This window comes from Primulina tabacum, chromosome 9, assembly GCF_025594145.1.
Source record: "Primulina tabacum isolate GXHZ01 chromosome 9, ASM2559414v2, whole genome shotgun sequence".
NCBI lineage: Eukaryota > Viridiplantae > Streptophyta > Magnoliopsida > Lamiales > Gesneriaceae > Primulina > Primulina tabacum.
The window spans coordinates 33,606,765-33,629,765 of NC_134558.1; the positions used below are offsets into that span (position 1 = coordinate 33,606,765).

Consider the following 23,001-nt stretch of genomic DNA (forward strand, 5'->3'; position numbering starts at 1 on the left):
TGATTTCTGTGGGCTACCCGTTAATATCTAGGTAAGAGATCTCAGAGGCATGAGCCCGCGAATGTTCTCATTTTCTTGGGAGGTCGGCCAAAGCATTCCCAATCGGCGTGAAAGCACCCTCAGGGAGGTCGGCTCGGCTTCGTTCTTGGAGGTCGGTAAGAACTCTCAAAAACATGAGCCCGCGAAGGATCTCATTTTCTTGGGAGCTCGGCGTGGGAGGTCGGCCAAAGCATTCCCAATCGACGTGGCACCCTGTGGGAGGTCGGCTCGGCTCCGCTCTTGGAGGTCGACATGTGAGGTCGGCGGTGGAGGTCGGCCATCTCACTGATCGACGAGATTGTGAATATGGGAGGTCGGTCTGGAGGACCTCCCGGATGACCTCCCACCAGCTTCATGTGAATGAAGTGACCTCTTGATGGGCTCTGTCACGAAGATGACCTTCCGAGGCTTTCCGAATACCTTTGTGGGTTCTCTCTTTTTGGGCTACCGAGAGTGGGTCAGACCCATCTCCGGTCCGGGGGTATCAATATAGTACAATCTTCACCGATCATTTCTGACAGACACGACCTCAAAGTATAGTCAATAGATATTGGTACCATTGGACATATACGATGTGTGCATACATATTAATTTTTACATAAATTATGTAAACTTTCTTACAAATACCTTACAGATAAAAATCGCAAAGCCTGCCGATCGAAATCGAAGAATGTGAGAAATAAGCACTAAAGAAAAAGAGAAAAACACGAAGCCCACTGACTGAAATCGAAGAAAAAGAAAATTCGAAGAAGAAGATAAATCGACGTTGAAGTAAAAAAATCGTATATCTAAGGTTAAGTTGAAAAACTGTTAAAAAACATAGATGAAAAGGTTTTACCCGGTTCCCTTTTATTTTTATTTTATTTTAGAAAACCACAAAATATTTAATTTTATGAGTAAGTTTATTGTTAGACGGTCTCACGAATTTTTATATGTGAGACAGAGCAACCCTACCGATATTCACTAATAAAAAGTAATACTCTTAGCATAAAAAGTAATATTTTTTCATGGATGACCCAAATAAAAGATGTGTCTCACAAAATACGACCCGTGAGACCGTTTTACAAATTTTTTTGCCTAATTTCATCATTATTATTCTTACCCTACTAAAAACTTCCTCAAGTCACTCCATATTTTACATTAAAAATAATAATAACACATACAACACGTGTATATTTTTTACTAGTATATAATAAATTTCAATCAATAACACATACCAACATTTTCTTCCAATTTTACTCTTATATTATACTAATATTACACTTTTATTTTTTGTTTTTGTTTTTTTAAATTTCAACACATAATTTTATTTTTATTTTTTTATTTCAACAATTCAAATATCAATTTAGTCCTTTCATAATTTATCAAATTTCACTTTAGTCCATCGATAATGATAAAAAAGCCTATATACACACGCATTAAAACGCGGGGCGAGACACGAACCCTTGTCCGTGTCCCTCGCACAGTCGCAACCACTATGATACAATCCTAGCGAATCCTTATAATTTTAAATCCATTCTAGATTTCTATCGAATCATATCACAGTATTATTCCTAATATTTTAAGAATATAACTTAAATAAAATATTTATCTTTTTTAAGGACCATTTTCTATCATTATCACCAACACTTGTGGGTCTAAAACGAAAATTAGCCACGATTCAATATTTTTGTATAATTCTGTATATCAACATTGGATTATAAATTTAAAAGGTATTTCATCCCCCAAAAAAAAAACTTATATATGCAACGTTTTGATTTTATGAATAATTTTTTATTAATTCACTATATCAATATTAGAAAATTGTAATAGATGATAAAATATATTGATTTTATAGCAAATTTTAAAATTGTCCAAAAATAGAAGTGTGATATTTTGAATTTATTGACGACCCATCAATCTCAATAAAGGACTAGTGCACCGACGCATAATATTTTTTATAATTCATTTGATTTATATTTAAATAATGATCAAAATATTTTTTTTATAATTCATGTAGTTTATATTTAAACGAGGATCAAAATATAATTATAAGAAATAGTAAGAGACTACACTGTAATTTTGATATATAAATTAAAAAATAAATAGAAAAATAAAAAGAATAAATAAATGACCTCAATAAGAATTGAACCTATAACTTAATTTTTAAGAAACAATAACTCTATCCGCTGAACTACATATAACTTACATTAACATTTTAACATTTTATTAATATATATAATTATTAAAATAGACCATGATATCAAAATTAATTACGTTTAAGTGTCTCAAATTTAATAGAATAGTATAGATAAATATATTGCTGACAAGTGGCTCAATTCCAACGAATAAAGATAAGCATGGGGATAGGAAAATAACCTCTCGTGTCATCTAACCATACACGTGTTCCTCTCATTTCAGATTATTAATAATCCTATACCGACCAATAAGATTTGTGCTTAGTCATCATCCCAGAATTTTCATAATCCATAGGCACAGGACACCTAATCCAGATGCAATCTGTCAAAATTTTTGTAATTAAATTTACATGAATTTCTTTTGCTAAATGTTTAATTTATTAATATTTGATAGAAAAAATCAGTGAAAAATTATAATATAGTTTAATATGAATAATATTGAAAATAAATTGTAATATAGAAACAATTTAAGAAACAAAAGATGATGTCTTTTATATATTATATTTTATATATAATAGTATTGAATAATATTTATAGTGTATATATATATATATATATTCGAATATAATATTATATTTAATAAAATAAACTTTTGAATATATCATGGACGGTGATCAAACAAGATTTGCTCTACGGATGATCTTGCTAATGGTAAGATGTAGGATATTGTGTTAGATCGAAAGTTTACTTAAAACATACTAGAAAATAACGACTTCGTGTTTAATCATAATAAAAAAATCCTATTCAAATATACATACACACGCGCGTGTGCGCACACAAGCGTCTGAGACACATGCGTTACGTATAATATAATATTTGATATTTGAAATATTGTTTAATCAATTTATAGAATGAATATTGGACATTTGTAATTTGATATGAATATTAACATTAGTGTGTTCGTACACATTGTTGTGTATGACAAAAAATCTATTTTTCTATTAAATTTAATTTCAATAAAAAAAGTAATAATACTATAGTAGAAAAAAGAAAGATTTTTTTGGTATTGAAGAAAAGAGTAAAAAAAATTGATGTCCTTCTCGAACAATTTTTCTAACTAAACAGTTTTTCTAATTTTCACAACTATTATAAAATACTAGTTACTATGCACATGCGATGCGTGTGTGTACAGTCTTTTTTATCATTATCGATGAACTAAAATGAAATTTGACAAATTATAGAGGGACTAAATTGATATTTGAATTGTTGAAAAAAAAAGTGTGTGTTTAAATTAAAAAAAAAAAAACAGAAAACAAAAGTGTAATATTAATATCATATAAGTGTAAAATTGAAAAAAAAAATTTGTTGTCTTTCTTAAATGGTTACTATTATCTCTTAAACTTTAATAAAATAGAACTTAATGAAATAATTTATATATTCAAGTAAACTTCCGAAATTAGCCCTCACCCAATAAAAAAATAAGGTTAGATAGAATCACATAATGTGAAATTTAATAATTATATATTTTTTTGAGTAGGTCTCTTGTGATCTTTATCTGTGAGACGGGTCAGCCTTATCGATATTCACAATAAAAACTAATATTCTTAGCATAAAAAGTAATAATTTTTCATTAATTATCCAAATAAGATATCCATCTTACACAAATTTTTGACTATTTTCATTAATTCCACCTCCAACTTGGCAAAATTTTTAAGTAGCGTACCATCGCCACCTTGTTTATTCACTTGCTCGGTGGTTGGTTTCTTTTATTTTTTTTGAACAATTAACTCTCGCAATTCATACTCATTTTATAATGTATGTAGCCGCGTTAAGTTGCTATGGAAAATTTGATATTTATAATTAAGACAAAAATTTATGTGAGACGGTTTCACGGGTCGTATTTTGTGAGACGAGTCTCTTATTTGGGTCATCCATGAAAAGTATTACTTTTTATGCTAAGAGTATTACTTTTTATTGTGAATATCGGTAGAGTTGATCCGTCTCACAGATAAAGATTCGTGAGACCGTCTCACAAGAAATCCACTCTTATATTAATTTGATATGTGCATGTATAGAATGTAACACATATATGATATTATATATTAAAGATTTGTGATATTTATGATTATCAAATATATAATTTCGTATTTTGGTCTTCTGAAAACGACTAATTGTTTAACTAAAATTTATTTGTTATTAAGAAAAAAATTAATAAAATCAAAACTAATTTTTTTCTTAAAAATATCTATTAACATAATTACATTTTAAGAGATACTAGGTAAAATATAATCATAGACATATTCCGTTGCAAAAGCGTCGTTTCACTGCTCCCTTTAACCGCACACACCAAAGGTTCCTAATTTTTACCGCGCAGTAAAAGTTCCATCTTTATTTAATAATTCAAAATTTCGTTCGCTTCCAGTCGTCGTCTTCTTCTAACCCATCATTTTTCTCCACCTCTCTCTCTCTCTCTCTCTCCCTCCCTCCATTTGCAGCACCTGTGGTAGGACTTTGATCGGAGTTGGTGATTCCATCAAGAAATCCCTCAAATTAATCGAAAACAGTCTGTGGATCGGATTCATTTGTTGAAGACGACGAATATTATCCGTCAAATTGCGTATATTACATTATCATCGTAAATACATCGGTTTCGTAGAGGAGAAAGGTGTTACCGAATCGAGAGTTTAGGGCTTGTTGGTGTGTAGAAATTGACAAATAATTATATAGTAAGATCAGGGTTTTGGGTAGGAGATATGTGGGGGCCAGGATTGCAGTTTAATAGGAGTAAAAATAGCGACGATTGGTTTTATAGTGCGTCAAGGGCTCATCGGAGTCGGGATTATCTGGGGAGGGCGCAGAGTGATGGCACCTCTACCCAGTCATGGAGCCAAAGCGATGAGACGGCGGCGGAAAACTCTAAGCCTGCTGCTGCGCCGGTGCTGGAGTTCTCCGATTTGTGTAATCTGGAGAGGTTCTTGCAATCTGTCACTCCTTCTGTTCCGGGGCAGAGTTTATCCAAGGTAAGTTTTTGTTTTTTTTAATAATGAGTTGATTGAAGTTTGTTTTATGTTTTTTACAAGTGCCTTTTCCATTTCGCATGCGATAGTGGTTTTGATGAATCATATCACGCCGTCACGTAGTGCTTCTAACCTATGATAGATAAAGACCTTGTTTTATTTATGAAAGTGAAACGGCTTTATCTCAAGTTCTAATAAGGTGTTATTTTTAACTCTCGGTTTGTCTACAACTGCTTGTTTCAGCATTTATTACAAATCTAATGAATAATTATTGAAGAGAAATGAAAGAGTTGGATTGAGATTCCAATTGTGTTGTTTTCATGTTTCTTTAGTAAATGTTTATGCCGTTGTATTATGTCAAAAATTTATGATCTCGGAGAAGTGGGTGTTTGCTGAGCGGCGTCGTAATTTTTATAATGTTTTACCAGACCTATTCATTTATGTCTCGTTGGACCAGCACGTAAAGCCAGAAAAGTTAGATTTTTTTACTTCACTATTTTTGTAGAGCAATAAATGACAAGATCTAAGCTGTTAAGCGGCTGCGAAATACTTGATTGGAGCATATAAATTGCTTTTTCTCTCGATTGCTCTACTACGATTATCATTCACATGAAAATCCTAAATGAGTTCAGATCATGTTTTGATTGCACTCCTCTCTTTGTGACTCATTTCCATTGACAGATGGCTGGGAGGAGCTGGAGAACGACTGATTCAGAATTTCAGCCATTCTTTTTTTTGAGTGATTTATGGGAGTCATTCAAGGAATGGAGTGCATATGGTGCTGGAGTGCCTTTGATATTAAATGATTCTGACTGTGTGGTTCAGTATTATGTGCCTTATTTATCTGGCATTCAGTTATATGGCGACCTTTCAAAGAGCACGAAAAAATCAAGGTATCCCTCTTCCTTAAATACACTGTTTTAAGAATATGTGTATGATTGAGAAGCTAATTGTCATGTAGAAAATACACATGGAATGCAAACAGAATTTAGGTTTCTTGTTTCTATGTTTCACTTTCACTGTTTTGTAATCCTGATTATATGGATGAAAACTGGGGGATTCTTGTCTATGTCGGGTCATATTTCTCTCTCTCTATGGTTTTACTCTTTTATCCTTTTTAGTACTAACTAATTTAGGAATTTATTGTGACTTTGAAAACGGATCTATAGTTTATGTAAAGTTTGAGTCAATCCATGCGGTATCATTCTTCCTTAGCTACCTTTGATGGTTTTGTAGCAGGTCCTGTTGAAGTTTTGGAACTTCTCATCTTCAAATTATAGAAATCATCTGCAACTAAGAATCTTATTATGTCTAAATGTTTACAGTGAAAGAATCAAGTTTACGATGGATTCTATAACTTTAGATTGTGTTCGTGGCCCTGGATTTTGTTTTTTTTTTCCTTCCGTGCTTTACATTCTCTTTTCATCCTTTTCTTTACCTTGTCCTGAGGACTGGGACACTGGTTCAAGTGGAAGTTTTATATTTGATCCACAACACTCAAGGTTCAAGGTTTTTTTTTCTCTCGTTAAGAAAAACTCTATCTTGCCTATTAACCCTAAACTGGACAATTTTATACTAATGATGTGTATGTCCTTGTGAATTTACTTTTAAAGGTGGCGGCCTCCCACTGTATTGTTTATATTGGTAAAAAAATAAAGTATCGTGACTACACTTTGTGTCTCACAATAAGCCACTTATTTGCACATTTAGTATTTTGAGGATCCGTTTTTCTAAGCATTTCTATTTTTCAAATTTCTGTTTTGGTGACGGTCAATAATAGATGTTCTCTATTTAAATTATATTTAGTTCGGCTGTTGTTGCTTCTGATAACGTTTTTGCCCTCTAAAGATTAGTAATGGTTTAGGGGTTGTTCACCTGTTGTTACTGTTTACTTTAACTCATAGCGATTGTAGCTTGCTAAAGTACTGATGAAACCTTGCTTTCTTTGCTTACAACTCTCCTTTTTTGTAGTGCTTGCTCTTATATTTTCAAGTCATCATTTAAACTGTTTTGACACCGATTACTGATTAATACTCAGCTGAATTCATTATTGCTCCTTTACCCGATTACTTATTTTTTCTCTCATTTGGTAGGCGACCTGGTGAAGAAAGTGATTGTGAGTATTTTAGGGATTCTAGTAGTGATGGAAGTAGTGATAGTGAACACGATAGAGGTTGCTTGAGTTGTGCAAAGGAACCGCATAACTATCATTTTCAAATACATGATAGTCCTCACAATGTAGAATTGTTGTCTTTGGGAGCACAGGACATGGCTTTTCAAGAAGGCTTTTCTAGTGATGAAGGTGAATCTGGAAGCTCACAGGGTTGCTTGTTGTTTGAGTATCTTGAGCGGGACCCGCCCTATTGCCGTGAACCTTTGGCAAATAAGGTCGGTTTTCTCTAACATCCAATGTGCATTAATTACTCTTTCATTCGTCACTCTATATTGACCTGAAACTTGGACAGATACTTGATCTTACTCACCGCTTCCCGGAACTGAAGACACTTAGAAGTTGTGATCTACATCCATCGAGTTGGATCTCTGTGGCTTGGTATAATTTTGTTCAGCGTCTGATCTTGGTTGCTGATTTATGTGGTGACATATTACTTACCTAGTGGTAAATAACTGCGTTGCAGGTATCCCATTTACAGAATACCTACTGGACAAACTCTTAAAGATTCGGATGCTTGCTTTTTAACCTTCCATTCTCTTCATACACTATTGACAGGTGGATACACCTTACCTCTATTTGTTTGTGTGTGTGTTTTATGTGTCTGCCTTAAAAAAATGCTGAGCATAGGGAATTATAATGGCTTATCCTAATGATTGAACTATAGTTATTAGAGGTGGACAAAGCGAACACCTAAGTTGAAGGCGTGATACTTTAACAAAACACTTGCCTTAAAGGATTGAGATGTGCCTTAAAGGATTGAGGTGTGCCTTAAATGCTACTTAATTGCACAGGAGATCAATCAAAGGTGAAATGTGACGCTATAGTTAAAGGCTTGATGTATGCATAAATGCACCTTAGATTCCATGATCGGTAATCCAAATTGAAATAGAATGTGTAATCATTCACATGTATGCATATACATTAATAAATATATGCTTTGTTGTTTGCTGGTAGGAATTGCACTCATTGCGATAGAGTTATCTTCGTCCTTCTAGATTCTGGCTTGTTTTTCCATGGTACTCGTGTGGATAAGGTGTATTCAATGTTGTGTGCCTAGTTTCCGGAATATCCGTGTATCTTAGTGTTTTAAGCATCCCATCTAATTTCCTGGTTTTTTGCATTTACTTCTGCAGGAAGTGAAACCGTGAAACCTCCAACTGTAACATATACAACTGAAACCGATGGTGTTCCCCAGATTTTGCTTCCGGTATTTGGGCTTGCCTCGTACAGATATAGATCATCATTGTGGACTCCAGATGCAGGTCATAAGCGCCAGTTGGCCGATTCTCTCTTGCAAGATGCTGATAATTGGCTAAATTTGCGCCAGGTCAACCACCCGGACTTTGCTTTCTTCTGCCGTCGGTGAAGATAGGCTCCCTTTCTCGCCTCCTATTGTTGAAAAGGAGGATCTCTACCCATTTTTATGCCGAGGGTACGGGGATTGTGAAGAAGGGTAATCACATTTGGTTTTTGCCTTTTATGCCTCTGTTAGTCACGCTGAGCCAAAATGAAAAACAATACCACCCTGAGAAATCTCCTCGACGGGAAAGAAATTGATCGTTTGTATTATGTTTGGGGGTAGGTTAACATGAAGGTTGTTGTGGAAAGAGAGGAAAACAATTTGAATTCACTGATCAAAGCTGAGCTGAACTGTACAAGCGACATCTTTACTAGTTCAAACTTCAAAATATACCAATCTTTTTTCAAATTCTTTATTTTCTTTCTTTTGTCATATGATATTAATAGATCTTTTTTCCCCTATCCTGATTAATAGTTGTTGGGGCTTACTATTTAGTTCTGCATTTTAAGTGAGATGGCCTTATTCCGGCTGTGAATTTAAGAAATATCCCAAGGTTACGACTTGTAAGTGCTTCTGTATTGCCCGTCTCATATCGGAATCAAACCGGGTTTCACCATTCACTTATCAGAAGCTTTTGCATAGTGATCCTTGTCGGATCGCAAGTTTCCCTTCCATAAACTTCTTTGGCCTTCCGAGGTAAGTTTTGTTTTTTACTTTTATCTTTCATTAACATTCGTCATCAACATATCATCTGTACTCATTTATTTGAATCAAGAAAATTAAATAAAATCCGAAGGTATAATCAATACACACGCAATTAATAGTATCAACTCAAAGGATGTCCGAGTTGCTAGAATATGTAAATATTTAATCAATGATCATGTGTTCGATTTTTTCTTTTAATATTTTATTCGACACATGATTTATCTAATACAATTATATGATTTGCGTAATTTCCAGTCTTAGTTCAAGAGTATAGTGTGCATTATATATTTGATGGTCATTAAAAAAAATAGTAACCACCGCGTTTTAACACATGTAATAAGAGTAGGTCTCTTGTGAGACGGTCTCATGAATCTTTATCTGTGAAATGGGTCAACCCTACCGATATTCACAATAAAATGTAATATTCTTAGCATAAAAAGTAAAACTTTTTAATGAATAATCTAAATAAGAGATCTGTCTCACAAAATACGATCCGTGAGATCGTCTCACACAAGTTTTTGCTATGTAATAATGAGTTGTAATTTTTTTTATTGTAGTAGATGAAATATAACAGCAAACGACGGACATAAGCGTGTCGCCCTTTTCTAGCATGCATGTTTGTTTTTTTGTAACCAAATTTATTAGTAGATATTCCCATCGTTGTTTTCAAATGAACTTGTCTTTACAGAAGTAGTAACCAGCTCAAAAATGGCAAATAATTCTTGTAACTGACATTACAAAATTTGCAAATTCTAATTTCTAATTACATGAACCGACCAATTTTTTCATAAAAAACGAAGCCAACTTAATCAAATTAAAGTCGACTATTTCAGTTAGCATAAAAAATAAACAATTAAAAAAAATAAATTAGAAGTTTGATTAAAATATTCAATATAAAACTGAACTTGATAAAAATTAAATCATATTGAAAAATTCAATTAATTTGATTTAAATAATTTATTTAGTAAAATAATGGAAGTCAAATTGAATAAATGAACCAACTTTTTTAAGAAAATAAAATCGAACCAAATTATAGTGAAGTCGATTATTTCTGTTTAGTAGAAATTGTACTCAACCATAATTCTGTTAAAATTATGGTAAACGAACCAATTTTTCTTATAATAAAATAAAATCGAACAATTTATAATCAAGTCGATTGTTTTTGTTTAAAAGAAAATGTACTCAACCATTATTCTGTTAAAATTAATTTACCACATTTATTATATTTAATTTTGTTAATATCGTTATTTATAATTTTTCTAAAAATAATAATATTAATTTATTTCATATTATTTATTATCATGGGTATCATTAATCTTAATATTATTATTGTTATTTTATTGCTTAATAATAATCACAATTAAATTTATTTACTATGTGTATGAAATTGATAATTGTACAAAAAAATTGAAATCTGATATATTTAATAATAATAATAAATTAAACATATAGAATTCAAGATTTTTTTAAAAAAAATAAAAACATTTTGTAAAACCTTGTTTGAGAAAAGCAAATGTGTGAGCTGTAAAATTCATAATAGATATTGACAAAAACTCATGTGAGACGGTTTTATTGGTCATATTTTGTGAAACGAATATTTTATTTGAGTCATCTACGAAAAATTATTATTTTTTATGCTAAAATTATTATTTTTCATTGTGATTATCGATAATATTGACATATCTGATAAAGTATTGTCAGATAGTCTCTTGCAGATAAAGATTCTTACATGTATGAGATTAGAAGCGATCTCGTCGATATTTATCAGTTGATCCATTTATGTTCCCATCTCTTAGTGGATTTAGCACCGTCTGGGAACCTTTTTAAGGAAAAAAAGAAGATGAAAGCCATAATACTCGCTTTGCTTTCCAAAGTTCTTCTCTCCGATCTCCACGAACCAACAAAAGGCTTGATTACACAGTAAAATTTACAATCTCAATCATTCCAATGCAAAACCCTGCGAGGGAGGAAAATCAGTTGAGCGATGGGAGTTTCGGTTCTCATTTTTCTGCTCGCTATCTCTCTGCACCTCATTGCCTTTGTATTCGCTGTCGGTGCCGAACGACGCCGTAGCTGGGTGATTTTTCTGCGTTTCAAGCTATCTGTTGTTTCTTTTTTCCGGGTTTTTGGTCGATTTCTTTCCGCGGAAAGTGTTGATTTTTCTCTTCATTTTTTTTCTGGGTTGTTTTTAATTTTGTGCAGGCCCGGGTTGCGCCTGACGAGTACGATGAGAAGACCTACTGTGTGTACGGGATCGATGCGTCGACGTTGTACGGGTTAACGGCGTTTGGGGTGCTTTTGATCAGCCAGTCTTTGATTAACGGCGTCACCAAGTGCCTGTGCTTTGGGAGAGGGATGATGGGTGGGAGGTCTGCTACCTGTGCTGTTTTCTTCTTCGTTTTCTCATGGTAATGATGATCTTACCACTGTTTTTCTCCTTGTTGAGTTGGTTCACTTCCATTTCCTCTGATACTTGTAGCTGCTGATAATTTTGAGGTGGGTGACCTTGATATTTTTTTCTTTGTGACTTTATAGAGTTGGTTCGCCTCCATTTGTCTTTCTACAACTCCTAGGTACTTCGCTGGTATCAATATCTTCCATAATTTTTTAGCTATTTTCTTCTTTCACTTGTGTAATTGGTTTACCACAAACTTGTTACTTTTATGACGGAGCCATTAGGAAGTTGAATTCCTTCCCAATCTTGTAAAATATTGACATAGTGAATATGCAAGGTAGAGAAATCTGATCTCTGATGTTAGTTGATCTCGAGCACTAGCCTACTCTATGTATTAACACTGATGTTCGAATGTGAAAAGATGAGTTAGTCTTTGGTCCGGCTCATTTGTGTCGATAATGATGAATTGTTCGAAGTTTGTGGTTCTCTATACACCATCAAACAAAAGTTGAGTGGTGTGTAATTTGTATGTAGAGATGTACTAAGGCTAGTTCGAAAGGTTCTTGGGGAAAATATTTATTGGAAAATTTTGGGAGACAGTGTGTACTCATGTGCTTGAATTGAACTAAAAGTTGTTGGGTCAACTCATTAAAAGGCTCCATAATTGTGACTTTATAACTGAATAACAAAAATGAGAAGTTTTGATCTTGAAAGATTGCACAAGTGCGAAGAGATATGTTATCTAGAGGGGTTTTCTTTAATTTCTATGTAGAATCGTTGGGGTTTTCTTTAATTTCTATGTAGAATCGTTGCTTCTAAATTCAAATTTATTTCATATTTAACTTCGACCACTAATTCCCAAGGTTCTAAAAAGCGAGAAGCGCCCCGAAGCGCGGATGTCGAGCTCCAAGCTTTTTAAGTTTAAGCGAGATTAGACAGGTTAAGCGTGAAAAAACGTTTTTTATTTTTAGTGTAATTGTAATTATCTCACCAATAAATATGATAAATTTAAGTCTGATGCATTAATTCTCATATTTATAAGAGCATAAAAATCTCAAAATTGCAATTTTTTTTTTCAACTAGACCACATTAAAAAATGTTAAATATTTATCAAATCATTATCAGAGATGCTTAATCATAATTAAATTAAAAAATAAACATCTAAATTATAAACCTAATTTATTATTTTAAATAAAAGACATACCTTCGAAATATAAAAATCTAAAAATAAATAGATGTGATTAATTGTGCTTAAGCACACTTAATTAAACGTCTTAATTACGCTTAATTCGGTCAAACTACAGTTTAACCGCTTTTTTTCGCTTTTCTCCGAAGTGGGGTATTTTTGTCGAGCTTCAAGCTTAAGCGCGCTTAAGCTCCTAAGCGGGCTTTTTAGAACACTTCTAATTCCTATGTCTTCTGAGATTTATTGTTGGACTGCATGTTGCAGAGTTGGTCTTTACGTGAAAAAACATCAATTCCCGGTTGAAAATGGAACTGCTAGTATTTTCAACAATTTCCATGGCATTTTTATGACGAACACCAATAATCATTGAATTTTACCTTTCAAGATTTTAGCATTGAAGCTTTGGTCTTCTACACAAGCATTCTGTGGTTTCCTTCATTGGCCGTGCATTAGCATGTACAAGTTGCAATGTTGGACGTGCCCTCCAAGTGTTGCTTTTGAAAAATGGAAGCTTCGTCAAAAACCGAACAACATTTTTAATGCACTTTAACTCGGCTCCTTGACAGTCATTGATGTTGCATGTCTCTGAGCTCAAGTGAATATTCTAATTTTGACGCCCATTGAAGTTTTGACCTAAGCCATGCCTTTCCCTTTCACATCCACAATGTCTCCGCTCCCAATCTTCACCTTAAAGCTGAATCTTTCGTTGAGTTCCTTCAACTTCTGTAAATTGAGTAATAAGTGGTCGCATTTCAACTTCTGTAAATTCAGTAATGAGTAGTATATGCGACCACTGGCAATAAGCTTATTGATGCTGATCTCAATTCTGTGAACACGCGAAAACATGATGCTACAAAGAGTTTTTACAATATTCTTATTCAGTTGAGCTTTTACTCTGCTATTTCACTTGCGAGACTGTGTTCTTGGATTTGCACACATTTGTGATGGGGTTATGTTTCTTGAAAATTCCAATTGTAGCATTTGGACTCCACCAGAAAAGTACATTACCCTTGTAAGTATGAAAATGTTAAAACACATACAAAACCGGAGAACTTTTTCAGTATCTCTTTCATTCTTCATTTCAACTTCATGTATAAAATGACGTGGACCTGCTTTCTTTAAACAGTTACTATCAGTTACTCTAGTTCGTTGGTTCAATGGGTCTTCGTCAACAGATCACAGAACAAAAAGAAAAGGGCCTTAATTCTGCATGAAAAAAATCGTTGAATTAGGAGAATTTAATTTTTGTTGATTTGTAAGGAAGCAAGGATATGAAAGTAGGATCTGGTTCTCCAGGCCAAAAGGAGGAACTATATTTGGAAGTAAAAGTTTATTTACTGAGCACAAAGGGGGTACAGTACCTCGCACAGATTGTTCTGTATATTATAAGCGAGAAAAGGGCTTGTGTAATCATTCTACTTTTATCTTTTAAAATGCATAACATAGAATGATCAGATATTAAAATTTCATAGATGAAGCATTACAAATGCAATATAAAAATGTCAGTGTTTGGGGTAGCGTTTTTATCATCCTTGAATCCGACAGCTCGAGATTGTAACTTATCCAAACTATTGTTCTGTATTGCCTCCTTTCATGAAATTTGTTTTAGCCATTAAATCTTAGGAACAATGTCTTTTTCTACCTATCCTGTATACTGTGCACGTGAGATACCATGCTCGACCAACTACTTCATATCCGATCTTGATCTTGTTTTGCGAATAGTATTTAGCCCAAATTGGTAGAACAGTTCATACACACTTATAAACCCATTTATATTGGCCCAAGTGGGATAAGATATTACAGTTTGTTTGTATGTTATCCTTCTCTTTGTTCAACTCCTTTTGAATATAATTGATGCCACAGAGTTGAATCTTTCGTTCTAAACACCTGGTAATTGAAACGAACAGGATCACCTTTCTGGCGGCAGAGGCATGTCTTTTGGCTGCATCAGTGAGAAATTCTTACCGCACCAAATACCGTTCAACCTTTCACGATGAGGACTTGTCCTGTACCGCTCTTAGGAAGGGTGTATTTGCTGCTGGTGCTTCTCTAATATTATTGTCGATGGTGGCTTCCTCCTTGTATTACCGGGCTTATTCCAAGGCTGACATTGGTGGATGGGGAAGGCACCAAAATGAAGGACTCGGGATGACCTCATCACTCTTGGAGAAATCAGCATCAACAGAAGGCTAGTGATTTCGAAATGGTCTGATCTTGTGTAATTGGATTGCTGCTATACGAACTCAAGTTAAATGGTATAAAGCAAAGTTGGTGACAAGGTTGGTGCAAGTACGACAGTCTTTTTTTCATGATTTTCATCTCTTCTTCTTTGGTATTGTGGAATTTGTGGCATCGTATATGATTAATCCAGTTTTATATTTTTCTAGGAATGTCTTCAGCATGCAGTCAAGTTGACTTCGAGTAACCGTGCTCAAGCTTAGCTCGAAGAATTTTTTTTGCCATCAATCGACTTCGAGCTCGATCAAGTAGTGAATTGAATGCTACTCGTTATTGACCTTGATATACATACATCTTTTTTAGAACAGCATACCCGATTTTGAGCTGGGATAGTTGATGATTAAAACGTGTGTAAAAATTTAATAAAAATAGCATATTAATTTTAAGACAATAAGAAAGTATGAATCGAGCTTGAGTTCACGATTGGTATTAGGAGCTTATCAATTGGATGCTACTGTGGGGCACACCCGTTTCATTGCTCCAGGTTCATATCTCTTATTTCAAATCGGGTCGTGTTTTAATCGAGTTGTTCACGAATAGTTTCACTCTCTTGCACAAAAAACACTGTGTTGCATGTGCAGCACCAAAGGTACTGGTCACTTATTTCTTTCTCAATTTTTTGGTTTTTTTTTTCAAAGTGGATATATATTAAAAATAATTTGAACTCGAGAATAAAAGATTGTGCCACTCATTGTTCTCCTTTAAATTGTTAAAAAAAAAAAAAAAAAAGACATCCACACAAATATAAATGAGATAGACAATCTATATCATTATTAAAAAAACTTTTATAAGACGCTCTCGTGAGTTAATTTTATGATAAAGATCTTCGATTCGACTAGATTCATGAAAAGTTATTATTTTTATGTATAAAGTATTATTTTCAATACAATTATGAATCAGATCAATACGTTTAACAAATATAGATAAGTACGATCGTCTTATAAAAAATTTGCTCATTTTCATTATATTTTGTTTCTTCCATATTAGTCTATTAAGGGGACACTTGGTAAATTAATATGAGGGAGAAAATGATCTAATATGTTTGAGAGGACGAAAAATAAATTTCAAAATTTTTTTTTTTATTCTATAGAGATCGGCTCTTGTTTGTTCTACGTATTATATATGTTAAAATCCCAACAACTGTGTGAGATGTTTAGTTAATTAGTCTAGGTTTAGGTTAATCCCACCTCCATTTTATACGAAAAATAACAATATAAACGCTCATGGTTTAGAAGAAAAGAAACGAATATAAACATTTATGATACAAATACAATGGCAGTCTAATCCATGTTTTAATTGGAAAGTAAACAGACACAAATTTCACTACTTCAAAGTTCAACCACATATATTACATCATCAAGTTAATTTAAAGCAGAAATTTTATGACACAGCTAGCAATTCTGACATACATCTATGTCAGAAATCTGAATACAGTCACTGGGAAATGCATGAGATATATATCATATTGAAGATTTACTCATAGTTAATCATATATATGCTAGCAAGTGGGGAAAGGGGCGTCGCAGAAGTAGGCAACTTTCTTGGCACCTGGAGAATTGATGAATTTCTGAAGATTGGGATTCATCATGTATTGGCAGAGGCAAGGTTTCTGTTCTTTCAACTTGTTGCAGCACGTGGCGCTCGGGTTGCTGGACGATATGATAGCGGCTGCACATGGGCTCAGCTGCAGAGGGTTGCATGTCACCGCGCCACTCACGAGCTCGACTTCCGCAAGAAACATTACAAGGACAAGTATTGCGAGGCTTGCTACTTTTGAATTCATTTCTATTTTCTGTGTGTTTGGGGGATTTGTGAGGTTTTGAATCTCAATTTATAGAGGCAGCTAATTAACGTTCTTAGTTAATTATGTTAACAGGGCCGGTCGAAGAATATTACCTAAATATTATATCAAAAAAAATTATAAGGAATGTTTGTAATTCAAAAATTATAAAAGATTTAGGCGAAATTGCATTCGGTTTTTTTTTTTTTTTTTTTTTTTTTTTTTTTTTTGCGATTTTAATAATTTATGTTGTTAAAATTTCAACTTTTGTTTTGTATATTTTTATTTTTGGTAATTTTAGTTATTTTTATTTAGAATATCAGCGTTCAATACTACATTGGTGGAACTATACACGTATGTGCGTTTATCTAATATGAACTCCACATTTCATATATTATTAGAGAAATAATTATTTTAAAAATAGAAAAATAAATGAAAGAAATCATGGAACATATCAAGAAATTAGTTTATACTATTTTTACCATCGAAATATATATTTAGAGAACTAAAAATTAACACAAAACGATTGAAAATGCCTTAAATTTGCTCTTCTTTTTCATTCAATTTGTATCCATGTAATTTTAATCATTAAGTTATGTCTAGGATTGGTAGAAATTTAAAATAGTGGTTCTGATATGAAAATGGAGGATTTCGATTGTAATAAAATCAAAAAAAATTTACTTTTGTTTCTGGTTGTTCGTATTCCAATTTGGTTATGATATAAACCTATTTGAATTGAAATTTATTCTTGTAAATTTTAATATTAAAAAAAGGGAACAAATTAACTTGTTGGATAATTTTGTGGTTGATGTTGTTAGAATATATTATTGTTAGCTCTCAAGGGTAGATTAATAATTTTATTCTTTTTCTGTTTACACTAGTTATATAAACATATTTTCTTTGTATTCTTTATTTAGTTTTACAATACTACGACTTGAGCTTTTCGCTCACTCTCTATTCTTCAGATGTATACTACGGGACTTTAATTAAGAACAAAATTTACGATTTTATACCGTTTGATTGATTACTTATATTTTCCCATCTCAATTTTATAGATATCTTTTCAGTTTTTATTTGTCTCAAATATCCAATATTTTCCATTTAATAATTTTTTTTACTAATATATCAATATTTTTAAAAAAATGGCCAAAGGTAATTCTTTGTATACTTTAGATTCGTCACGCTTATAAGTTATGATTATGATCTATATATGTATCATCATGTTGCTCTACAATTTCCTAGGGTGTAATAATTGGGAATAATATTGTTTCTTAATTTTTTTTGTAAGCAATATCATGTTTTAATTCTAAAAAAAAAAAAAAAAAGTTAGTTTTTTATGCGTTAGTGTAGCCCGCTGTTACATTAAACGACTCCATCATAATTTTTTTTAAAAGAAATTATTTGGAGAGACAAAATAAACATTGAATAAAGTACTTGCAATGATTTTAAAAGCCTCCAATGATATATAAAAGATTAAAAGGTGCATGCGTTTGGATAAAGTGTCCCTCAAAAGGTAAAATGAAGTTGGAGGTCTTGTGCTTATATCAGTGTCTATATATGTTTTTATAGCGGTTAAACGATGTTAAAATATTATTTTTTTATTTTTATTTTTAAAAATACACCATGAAATTGCACATAATTGAAAAAAATTACAATGACATATAATTAAACAAATACAATTAGACACAAGTAAAATTTTAAACATAATCAAAAAATTATACTTACTCATGATTAAAAATTAAAAATAATTAAAAAAACAAAATAATTCAACTATCTATCCTCGTATAAACTTCAAAAATGTTCGATCAAGTCTTTTAAGCATATCGTGTAATTCTCGGAAACACCATTTTGGTGCAGCTTATATATCTCTAATGTAAAATAGCGCAGCCCTTTTCTCCTGCGCCAAATTTGACGCAGGACGAGACCCCTTCGCCAATTTGGCGCAGGGGTGTTCCTTTTTTTAAAAAAAATAAATTTTTAATTTTTTAATTATATTTATTATGAATATTTGTATGTAAATTATAAATAGTATTTAAATAATAATATAATATTTATTTTATTATTTTAATAAGTAGATATTTAATCATAAAAATTATAAATTAACAATTGTTGATTTTTAATTAATTTATTTATTTACTTTAATTATTAATATTTAAAAACTAATTTGTTTTTATGATTTTTAATTAATATAATTTAATACAAATTTCAAAAAATTAATATCAATTAAAAATATATTAAATAAAATATAATAATTAATATATGTAAAATAAAATGAATATTTCGAGAATATTCTTTTGGTGTAAGATTTGAAGTAAATGTGTTGCAGATGAATTAATGTTGTATTTGGTGCAGAAATCGCACTATTTTAATGTAAAATTTGCACCAAAATAGATTTTGTGGTTGAAAATGGTATTAGTCACTACAATTTCATGAATGTTGGAAAATAAGTAAAGTATATAAAATCCGAAATTATTACATAGTCTAGTCACTTTTTCACATAGAAACTTGTTAAATGATAATCTAACTTCAGAATTACAATTTAATTAACAATTAACCCCTCAGATTCAACACTAAAGCATTTAGTACTATTAAACAACATACTTTATTAACCCAAGGAAAATTCTAAGTATTTTTAGCGTACAAAACTTGAATATCAAGTGAACGGTAAAATGTCCAACTTCGTTTAGTGATGAAAAATATCAAGTAGTTAATTAATAAATTACAAACATTGAAAGATTAAACACTTGGCATCTCCTATATTAGGGACGAAAGTAGGATCCTAAGGTCAAAAAGTCATTTTGAAAGATCTTTAAAAAAGTGATTCAATATTTTCATCAAGTTGGATCATAACAAAGGGTGACTATGAAATGTACATTTTTTTTTTTTAAATTAAGTGAGAGGCTGCCACCGTTATTATTCAGTGTGTACCAAATAAATTTTTAGGGCAACATGTAAACACGCTAATCAGGTAAACCACACTGGATAAGTCATGTACGACAAGCTTGTCCGAAAAAATATTGATATGAGAAATCAAACTATGATCATTGATCATATCCATCTACTTCAACATTTCGTACACCCTAAAACGAATGTACAACGTTCTTCAGAAACAACATAGCATTGATATTAATTACTACAATAATTGTTATTAGTTCTATATATTTTTTTAAAAATTTATTTTTATCATTTATCCATGCGCATGCATTTTCATTTTCACTTTTAATTTTTTGTAGTGGTCCTCAAAATATTTCATTCCAAATATTGTTGAAGTTTGAATTCATTATCAAGATTTTGTGTGAGAATTCAATCATATATGCATCCATCAACGATCTCATTTGACTTTTTGTCTGCTCCATAATTGGATCTGTGCCTTTCGGTGATTAGATGCGACATTAATTGTCTGCTCCATAATTGGATCTTTGTTGTTTTATTTCTATTTTTACTCTTTTTTCTTCATAACGTAAGATTCTAACAATATGTCTATTTTTTAAAATTCTTTTGTATCACCGATTTTAGGACCGAAATAATAATTATATTCTATGTTATATGTTATATCGAGAGTTCGAGAAACTTCTTTCAATGTATTTATTATTTTTATGTTACATATTGGTTAGTAATTTTTATTTATTTATTTATTATGATTATGTATCTACTTAAGACATCATCTTAAATTTAAAATTAGATCTAAAAATTTTCAAATTGCTATTTAAAGAAATTAAAAATAAAATTTAGGAAGGATATTAATTTATTGTTCTTGATCTATATCAGGTTACGGGCCTTTATTTTAAATGGTCCAATTGCCTCTGTGTAGACGCAGAATCGAATTGTTGATGCAATCTTTTTAGTGATGCCAAAGCTATTCCTTTCCTTCCAGAGTTATTACAAAGTTACTTGGCATCAAATTAAAGTCTGCTATTCCCAACATGTATTAGCTTATATAAACGTCGATCCATCTATATTTTCCGAGATACAAACAGCTATCTTTGTTCTTTCAAGAGTTCCAAAAATATCAAAGGAAAAATGCCCGTTTATTCGTCGGATTCCGATGACGCTCCGGCCCCTCAAAGAAGATTGTTTGGTCGGGAAAAGCCCTTGCATGTCATTCTTGGTGGAGGAAAAGGTCAAATTTCAACTCCTTTTATATCAGTTTTAACTCTTAAGGCTTAATATATAGTTGCATGATTCTACAGGGAAAAATAAGAAGATTAATTCCAAAGATGTAAAATTATTAGTGTAGTTTAAAGATTATTTAATTAATTTATAAAATAAATGAATAAATTATATATAAAGGAAAATGGTTGCTTAAATTTGATTTGGATTGTATTTTTCGTCAACTTATATTTTAATTTATTTTTCACTATTCTCTCTATAGAATTAAATTTGCTCTTTGTCCACCAAATAAAAACAAAAAGGCAATAGATGGTAGGTTTTATTATTCTAAATTTAATTTTTTTCGGGAAATTGTAGTTTTGGTTCTGTATGTTTGTCTATTTGTTATTTTAGTCATCTGTATTTTGAATTTTATTTTTTTTGTTGTTACAATTTTAGTCCTTTTTTTAGTATGTAATGTCACGTCAGCACTCTAAGAAAATGGATTAAAATTGTCATAAATTGAAATATATAAAATCAAGACTGAAATTTGACAATATAAATGATCGAAATCGTAAAAAGACAAATATACATGACTACATTTAGAATTCTCCCTTTTATTTCAACGATTATTGATATATAAAAACTGTTAATTCTAATATTATGTAAGTAGATGAACGTAATTACCTAGCGATTTATTATAAATGAAATGAAATTTGTATTTGTTCTTTTTTTTTTTTGCTGCAGTTGCTGACATACTACTGTGGAGAAACAAGAATTTATCAGCAGCAATACTCGTCGGATGCACAACTATATGGTTTCTATTTGAAGTGCTGGAATATAATTTCGTCACACTTTTATGTTACATCTCCATGATTTTGATGATACTCAGCTTCGTCTGGTCTTCTGGAGCTGGACTAGTTCACAAGTAATATATTATATGCAAATCTCTAAATTGCAACGATTCTTTTTTTTTTTCTGTTTGATATTTTTCCGATATCGTCTATATCTAGAAATCCTTCGGAGCTACGAGCAATCACAATACCAGAATCCACATTCCGATGGTTGTACGCCAAAATCAACACGACAATATTAAAACTGTTCGATGTTTCGTCGGGGAAAGATTTGAAGACCTTTTTAATGGTACATTATTAGCTAAATAATCTTTCTGCGTGCATATATATTCCGTGCATGTGACCTATCATTTTCATAACATGGCTCAAGTTTTACAATTATTATAGTAAAAAAATTTATGTTATCCTCATCTTTTCAATTTATTATATATATATCTTCATCTCACGAGCCAACCAGTCTATTCAAACAAAAACATGAATATATGAGTAACGTGATGGTTTATATAATATTTAGGCAATGGCATTCCTATGGATACTGTCAGGAATTGGAAACTACTTCAGCTCCTTAAATCTTTTATACACCGGTAAGATGATTTAGCCGCCACCCGAAATGTGTCGCTAAAACTGCCAATTACTCGCGAAAATTCTTCTCACCATCTTCAAAGTTTTTTTTTTTGGGTTAAATTTACAGGATTTATTTGCTTGTTAGCTGTACCGGCATTATATGAAAGATATCAAGATGAGGTGGATTATGTAGCAAGCAAGGGGAATAAGGATATGAAGAAATTGTTCAAGAAATTTGATTCCAAAGTTCTTAACAAGATTCCAAGAGGACCTGTCAAAGAAAAGAAGAGATTCTGAATTTATTTCACCAGGTTTCAGCATCATATTTGGCTCGATCGGATTTGCCATCTATACATTGTCCAATTTACTTGAAGTACATCACTGTACATAAATGTTCATTTCCAAACATGGTAATATTTGATTAAATTTGTTGTTGGATTAGTTTAAAAATTATGATATCACCTTTATAAAATCGTCTTTTCAGTCATGTATGTTTGTCTTTTTGCACTTTTGGTCATTTATGTTATAACCGTAAAGTGCTGAT

General features: G+C 31.8%; 4 protein-coding genes across 6 annotated transcripts; 3 read left to right on the plus strand and 1 right to left on the minus strand.

Moving 5' to 3' along the window:
• The first annotated feature begins 4,579 nt into the window (after positions 1-4,579).
• LOC142555348 (uncharacterized) lies at positions 4,580-9,054 on the plus strand. Its single transcript, XM_075666174.1, has 6 exons — positions 4,580-5,176; positions 5,855-6,066; positions 7,267-7,561; positions 7,639-7,724; positions 7,810-7,901; positions 8,480-9,054. Exons 1-6 carry the CDS (start codon positions 4,910-4,912, stop codon positions 8,710-8,712), a joined length of 1,185 nt encoding a protein of 394 aa, XP_075522289.1. The 5' UTR covers positions 4,580-4,909; the 3' UTR covers positions 8,713-9,054.
• Positions 9,055-11,146: 2,092 nt separating this feature from the next.
• On the plus strand, positions 11,147-15,657 carry LOC142555349 (uncharacterized). 3 transcript variants are annotated; one of them, XR_012822386.1, is made up of 4 exons: positions 11,147-11,428; positions 11,554-11,759; positions 14,840-15,221; positions 15,320-15,657. XR_012822386.1 is itself a non-coding variant. In XM_075666176.1 (3 exons), exons 1-3 carry the CDS (start codon positions 11,336-11,338, stop codon positions 15,123-15,125), a joined length of 585 nt encoding a protein of 194 aa, XP_075522291.1. In that variant the 5' UTR covers positions 11,147-11,335; the 3' UTR covers positions 15,126-15,297. The 3 variants fall into 3 exon arrangements, 1 of the variants encoding a protein (XP_075522291.1); XR_012822385.1 differs by having other exon boundaries at positions 14,840-15,211; positions 15,320-15,652; XM_075666176.1 differs by lacking the exon at positions 15,320-15,657 and having other exon boundaries at positions 14,840-15,297.
• Positions 15,658-16,474: 817 nt separating this feature from the next.
• LOC142556591 (non-specific lipid-transfer protein 2-like) lies at positions 16,475-16,992 on the minus strand. Its single transcript, XM_075668058.1, has one exon. The coding sequence runs from the start codon at positions 16,951-16,953 to the stop codon at positions 16,669-16,671; it is 285 nt and encodes a 94-aa protein (XP_075524173.1). The 5' UTR covers positions 16,954-16,992; the 3' UTR covers positions 16,475-16,668.
• A 3,907-nt stretch (positions 16,993-20,899) lies between these two features.
• On the plus strand, positions 20,900-22,948 carry LOC142556592 (reticulon-like protein B14). The gene is made up of 5 exons (XM_075668059.1): positions 20,900-21,070; positions 21,787-21,967; positions 22,053-22,182; positions 22,408-22,477; positions 22,585-22,948. Exons 1-5 carry the CDS (start codon positions 20,971-20,973, stop codon positions 22,752-22,754), a joined length of 651 nt encoding a protein of 216 aa, XP_075524174.1. The 5' UTR covers positions 20,900-20,970; the 3' UTR covers positions 22,755-22,948.
• The last annotated feature ends 53 nt before the right edge of the window (positions 22,949-23,001 follow it).